General features: G+C 44.7%; 1 protein-coding gene across 1 annotated transcript; it reads left to right on the forward strand.

The window, feature by feature from the left end:
• The first annotated feature begins 350 nt into the window (after nt 1-350).
• On the forward strand, nt 351-5,347 carry chrm4a (cholinergic receptor, muscarinic 4a). Its single transcript, XM_053417286.1, has 6 exons — nt 351-947; nt 1,110-1,264; nt 2,135-2,336; nt 2,447-2,536; nt 2,932-3,201; nt 5,102-5,347. Exons 1-6 carry the CDS (start codon nt 477-479, stop codon nt 5,345-5,347), a joined length of 1,434 nt encoding a protein of 477 aa, XP_053273261.1. The 5' UTR covers nt 351-476.
• The last annotated feature ends 1,738 nt before the right edge of the window (nt 5,348-7,085 follow it).

Here is a 7,085-nt window from a genome sequence, read left to right on the forward strand (position 1 = left end):
ATGTGGGAAAAATATGGAAGCCATAAGCACCATGTTGTATTTATGGGTTTAGAGCATTTAAACAACAGCTATTTCTAATATCTGCATAACAGCAAAGATTAGTTGTGACAGGCACATTAATAATTAAAGAATATGCATGTTTTAATTGGCTAAAATGTTTGGTGTTTGGTGCTTTTGAGATGGACATGAAGTTTTCAAGGGACAAAATGTAACCTATATGAGTATATGACAAGTTTTGAAACCAAAAAACTATATATACCTCCCAATATTGTATAACAAGAGGTAATTTTGAAGTTAGAATGAAAATGTCCTTAGTCTATCCTCCTCTTCTGTCTCTCCTTCCCTCAGGGTCATCGGTCAACCAATCAGCTGACCTGTTCTCCAACGCGACGTGCAACGTGTCCACCAATGACTCGTCCTCCTGTTCTCCGGTGCACGATGGGCTGGGCGCAGGAAGTCCATACAAGGCTCTGGAGATGTTCTTCATCGCCTTGGTGACGGGATCCCTGAGCTTCGTGACCGTCACTGGAAACATTCTGGTCATGCTGTCCATCAAAGTGAACCGCCACCTGCAAACTGTCAATAACTACTTCTTGTTTTCGTTAGCCTGTGCTGACCTGATCATCGGCGCGTTCAGCATGAACTTGTACACGGTCTACATCATCGTCGGCTACTGGCCACTTGGGCCCGTGGTCTGCGACCTGTGGCTGGCTTTAGACTACGTGGTGTCAAACGCCTCGGTGATGAATTTGTTGATCATCAGCTTCGATCGCTACTTCTGCGTGACCAAGCCCCTCACGTACCCGGCGAGAAGGACCACTAAGATGGCGGGGTTGATGATCGCAGCGGCGTGGATTCTGTCCTTCATCTTGTGGGCTCCCGCCATCTTGTTCTGGCAGTTTATCGCTGGACAAAGGACGGTGCCCCCTGGAGAGTGTTACATTCAGGTACGCTGCATCACACTCGGAAATACTCAAACCAACAATCATGTCCCAGTCAAAAATCCCTGAGATCATGTAATTCCATCCTTCTGATAAAGCTTCGGACCTGTTTCTGCATTGCCATGACTCAGTGACTGAGGCATTTCTCTTCTTCTTCTGTTTCCACAGTTCCTCTCTAACCCGGCAGTGACGTTTGGGACCGCGATAGCCGCGTTCTACCTTCCCGTCATCATCATGACTGTCCTGTACATCCACATCTCCCTGGCCTCCAGGAGCAGGGTCTCCAAACACAAACCAGAGAAGAAGGAGAAGAAGGGAATAAAGTAAGAGCTTCGAAGGGATTGAATCTTGTCACCAGTGACCAAAACATTCGGAAAATATGGCAGATAGCATATGGAATCACATTTTCCTTATGTAGCTACTTATGTTTTATTCCGTCTAAGGAAGTAAAAGTTGTTTTCTCCAGAGATTTCTAGCACCGACTCTGGATACGAGGGAATCTGATGATTCCCTAGACTCGTTGTTTCTGAGGAGAGAAATTAGCTAAAATGTCCATTTAAACTGCTCCTACATAATATTATAATGATCTACACAATTAACCAAAGTATCAGCTTCTTTTATATTTTAAGGAATGCAAGGACTGAATGTGCTGAACACAGGGGGATCGACATGTGAGCAGTAACTGAAAAAAAGAATATATATTTATATATTTACTCCAACTCAAAAAGGTGCTAGCAATGTGCAGGATGGACTAGAAAGTGCTGGCAAACCAAAATATACCTGAGTCCATTCTCCAGAGATTCAGTTCGATAGGTGCAGATTGTTGGAGGACAGAGTGACTGACTGAGAGTGTGTGTGTGTGTGTGTTATATTTATATTTATTGCTTCTGCACATATGTGTAGTTGCACGTGATTGCTTTCATGTTTGACTGTTTTGTGTGCTACAGTTTATATCTATTTAAAGAGAATGTCATCCAGTCTATCATCATTAATTAAATATACTGTTTCCTGCACAATGAATTTCCATAATATGTGCAGATAAAATATTCATATATTACATAATGTTCATACTTATGTGTGCATCATACTAGAACATAGGACAGTGTCTTTGGCACGTGCAGAGAATTCCATAGCATGCAGGGGATTTGAGCAAATCTGTTCTTTGCTCAGTGTCATGATTTTTGTTTTCCCAGGGCTCCCAGTTTGATGAAGAGTCACCTGTTGAAGCAGAACAACAACAACGAGACCAGTCCTCAGGCCAGTCCCCGCTCCACTCCCAAACTCAGCCTGGAATCCACCACCACCGCGGTGGAGGCCGTGAAGAACGGCCGGGTGGAGGAGCCGCAGGCTGCCCAGCCGCACCCAGCAGCACAGCCCAGTCCAGGCCTCACACAGGTGCTGACTCACAACATCCCTGCCTCGGTTTGTTCTTCAGTGGGAACACAGCAGTATTTACAGTGTTTGAGCTGCGGCTAATCAATCAATATGTGTATTGATCCATCCAGGAGGAAAAAGAGAGCTCCAATGATTCGTCCACAGCTTTCATCCCCCCGACAGAACCGAAAGACGACGCCCACATGAAAGTGATATCTGAGGTCGGTGCAGCTAATGTCCCTTTAATTAGCTCATCTATATTTCGATCTGCCAATAGTCTGTCATCCTGTTACCTTCTGATCAACATATTTTGTGTCATATATTGTGTTAACTCTGCGGAATTTGATTTTACTACTGGTTTATACAAGTATTTACAACAAAGAGTTTTAGAGTGTACTTTCACCTCTGACAGTCCTAACTTCAGCTATTGGGGGGAGCATGTTGTTTTTGTTAACAGTAATGAACTGAAGATTAAATATTGACAAAAAGAATAACCCCATGTGCTGCAGTTCTCTCTCTCTCTCTCATAAAGGATTATAGATTTTAGTCGAGGTGCACATGTTGTTCAAAGTTTAAATCCATGAGTCACGGGCACAAAACATTATTCTCCTCACAGGCTGCAACAAATCCCAGCCCGGTTGCCACGACAACAACCAATCCTTCCACGGCCAAAACTAGCATAGGCTCTCGGTGGTCGAAGATAAAGATCGTGACCAAGCAGGCCGGGGACGAGTGCATCACGGCCATCGAGATCGTCCCGCCTGTAGAGGGAGCCGAGAGGCACTCGATCCCGATCAGCCGGCCTCGCACCGTGGCGAGAAAGTTTGCCAGCATCGCCCGGAGCCAAGTGAAGAGGAAAAGACAGATGGCCGCCAGAGAGAAGAAAGTAAGTTTCGTGACAGACTCACTAATGTACTTTTGGTGTTTGTATTGCTGTGGCTTTAATGCACAAGTTTCCTCTGTTTAATTCAAACGATCCCTAAAAAATAGAAGTCGTGTTCCTCTAAAGTCTGACGAGCGGATGATGGACGCGGCCTGCAGCGGTACTCAGGTTCCATCTTTACTGATCAGACAGACAGAGCAGAGTGATGTCATTCGTCATTAGAACAGGGACAGCTGAGAGGAGCGTCCCTGCATGGCAGCATCTGCTGCTGCCGTACAGGTGGGACCCGGTCCACCCGACTGTGGATCGCGCAAGCAAGCAGCTGGTTCCTGAGACGAGTTGCAGTCATTCCACTTAATTACGGCTCAGATTGACAAACATTCCGCTGAGACTTTAAAACAACAGCATGCATCCTCAACCACCCCCCCCCCCCCCCTTGTTTCAGACATTCATGAAATTTCCTTCTGGCTCACTGGCCATGTTTTGAAAGTCTCCACGGGTCGCGTTCAAATCCTCAGCAGCGAGAGAGGATATTTGTGTTTTTGGGGGATTTTACTAAATCAACAATCTTAATCATTATCCCGGACAAGTCTTCGAACCGACTTTAAACCTCATGCATTCATTAAAACCTGTCCCTTTTCATGAGAATTCAACCATCTGCATTTTAAATACACCGTCCAACCAATAACAATTAATGAGCATTCACTTAGTGTTTCTGCAAAAAGTCAGACACTTAATCTTAAGTGCCTGACTCGCGCTGTGAGAGTCACTTGGCATATTTAACTTTGCCTTGAATAAATTGAAGTGTTCTACTTCAAAAAAGAGTCAACTTGTTGAGCGGCTGCTGGAGGGAGACTTTGGCAGTTTTTCGAAATGTTATGAATATGTACAACAGAAATCTGCAGAGCCAGACAGCGAGAGCGCATCCAGACAGAGGAGATGAATGTGACCACGCAGCCTCCACCTCGCCCTCACCAGCACCTCACTGGTTTATTGATGATGCAGCCCGCAGAATAAGCTCTATTATTTTGATTTATATTTGTCGCACCTCCTCCACCATTTGCTTTGGTTTCAATCACCTTCGTTGACAAAATACTTCATTAATACCTCTCGCATATTTGAAATGCACAGTGCCACACAATAGTATCTGCTGATTCCAAACCATACTCGGGGGGGGAAGCATTTCTACTCTCCACGTGCACAGAACAGTATCTGAGAGCAGAAAGGCATGCTCGCTGGTAGCCAACCATTTCTGCTCCACGTGCACAAGCCTGTTCCTTCTCTACATGCTCGCAACTGCTCAACAACACCCGGCGGTCCAGCACTCGTCAAGTTGAATTATGCGACTTTGGAGAAAAGGGATAGTGGCTGATGCTCCCCTCCTCTGATTGGTCACTTTAAACACGCTCGTTCCCTGCCTCTCTCAGATCTTCAAATGATATTGCATGTTTTTACAGAAGCATATCTCGGGAGCTACAATAACTTCAAAGTGTATCACGTATAGAGCCTGAAGGAAACATCTCTTCAGGTGCTAACAGAGAGTCAGTGGACCATACGGGGCTGTGCACCACTGGGTTCTGTGAGTCTTCACCAGCAGAGAAGAAACTGATCAATGACAAGAAAGAGAATGAGCAGCATCAGCTTCAAAGACGATAATCACATCATTAACCATTCCCTTTGTAGCTGGGTGAGGAGATTATTCTACAAGGTGGATAGAAGCAGTGTGTTAAGTGAATAATAATAATAATAATAATAGACTGTAAGATGTCAGGCACAGTGCTCACTCATTGACTAACTACCGCCAACAGGTTTATTCTGGGGTTATCCACAAATAGATTCATACCCCTGCAGTGAAATTAAGTCTTTGTTCTCTTCTCCTCGCTCTTCCTCTCCATCTCTTAAGGTGACCAAGACTATCTTTGCCATCCTGCTGGCCTTCATCATCACATGGACGCCATACAACGTGATGGTGCTGATCTCCACCTTCTGCCAGTCCTGCGTCCCCGACACCGTGTGGGCGATCGGCTACTGGCTCTGTTACGTCAACTCCACGATCAACCCGGCTTGTTACGCCCTGTGCAACGCCACATTCAAGAAGACTTTCAAGAACCTGCTGCTGTGCCAGTATAAAAACATAGGTACAAGATGAGATGGAGGGAGAAGACTGAGGGTGGGATGGATGAGGGGAAGAACGGGGGGAAAGAGGAAAGACTGCTGACAGGTGAGTGAGAGAGAGCCGAGGAGAGAAATGGATGGAGAAATGGAGTTTAGCAGAAGGTTCCTTCCGCAGAAAGCACACATCAGTTTGCTGGGGATGAGCAACCATTGTCTATCATACAAATGAATGCCAGTCATCCCAGTTGGTTCCTATGGACTCAGAGTGTAATGTGAGTGCAGACCAGGGATTGTATAAGCTGCTCAGCTTCCAGTAAGTTGGAACAAATCACACACTGGGCGGAAACATAGTTTCACAGACACAGGGAAAATAATTGCAGCGGGCGAATAGAGGTTTATGGGAGCAGAGGGATGAGAAAATGGAGGAAACACAAACAGATGGATGGAGGGATGGATATATACATTATACATGGAAGTGGTCTTTCTGGATAGCTTGGATTTACATCAAATTTATAGATGGGACTGTGTAAAAAGTCACAAATAGATAAAATCAGATTGAATTACTATCAATAAACAAATATGAATGGTGGAGGTCAGCAACATATTTTGTAGGAAGAATAGAAATGGATAAGATATGGATGAATGGATAAACTCTGCGATATTGGAGGATATAGAAAATGGATTGATGGCACTACTCACTGAATAGGGACATCTTGAGGGGATGTGAAACCAGGATTTCTTCCACAAATTAACTGCCAGTAAAATGAAACCGTGCACCGGGCGTTCTTTCACCTGCACAGAACTCATCGGCATCGAACAAATTCCAGCTGTTTCCAGCTGTGCCCGGGCACAGCTTGGCCACCAATTAAAATCTGCATGTCCCCGCTGTCAGAACAGCAGCGCCGCGGCCACAGACATAATCACAGCTACAGTCTGTCACAGTCAACCAATCAGTGCGGAGACGCGTGTTAACAAGCTTCTGCCGGTTAGCTGCACGGACTCAGACTGGACCCGGCACGGCACAGGCTGCTCGTTCTCACACTGTGGTCACAGCAACTCGTTTTACACACTGCACAGTATCATATGCTAATGTCCCCATGCTGTGGGGTTCCAGTATCACCAGTAATGAATCGTATTGGGCCTGGAGGGAAAAAGTAAAATTGAAGGTAGATGACGGGTGTAAACTAATGCATGGGAACTTAATTACTGGTGAAGAATGATGCTGCAGTTTTCACCAGTTTATTTTATTTCACACCACAGTTCAGTGAACTTGTTTGATACAGAGCTACAAATATAAAATGTTACCCCATGCAGCGAGGATAACAATTTATTAAATTAAATGGTTGGTTTGCTTTGTTTTTGGAGCTAAAGCAATGTTTTTTTTTTCTCCATTCATAACAATTTCCATTTCACAGCTTTCAGTTCAAAAACTATGAAAAGATGATTATTGTGTCGATCAATTTTCCAGAGATGCCAAAGAGAAAACATCTGGGTGGCAGGAAATTACAGGCGGGAGGATGGGAGAAAGAGACGAGGAGGAAGGAAGTCAAGAAAATTACGAGCTCGTGGGAGAAAAGTAGGACACGGAATAGATTCAGAGGAATTTTGTCATTTAGTCCTGCTCTCTATTCTTAATGATCAAGAGGGAGACGAGTTATCAGGATATTATAAACTGTTCTGTTGGCTTGAATGATGCTGCCGTCTGATATTTCACAATGAATGATCTGTGTTTTGTCTTGTTCTCACATCGTCCGTTATTCGTATAAACGATG

Source organism: Pleuronectes platessa, chromosome 24 (assembly GCF_947347685.1).
Source record: "Pleuronectes platessa chromosome 24, fPlePla1.1, whole genome shotgun sequence".
Classification (NCBI taxonomy): domain Eukaryota; kingdom Metazoa; phylum Chordata; class Actinopteri; order Pleuronectiformes; family Pleuronectidae; genus Pleuronectes; species Pleuronectes platessa.

Excerpts from the sequence above, each read along its gene's own strand:
- chrm4a (XM_053417286.1), top strand. The coding sequence starts at position 477 with ATGTTCTTCATCGCCTTGGTGACGGGATCCCTGAGCTTCGTGACCGTC. Across the intron at positions 948-1,109 it reads CTGGAGAGTGTTACATTCAG|TTCCTCTCTAACCCGGCAGT; the intron begins GTACGCTGCATC and ends CTGTTTCCACAG. Across the intron at positions 2,537-2,931 it reads ACATGAAAGTGATATCTGAG|GCTGCAACAAATCCCAGCCC; the intron begins GTCGGTGCAGCT and ends TTCTCCTCACAG.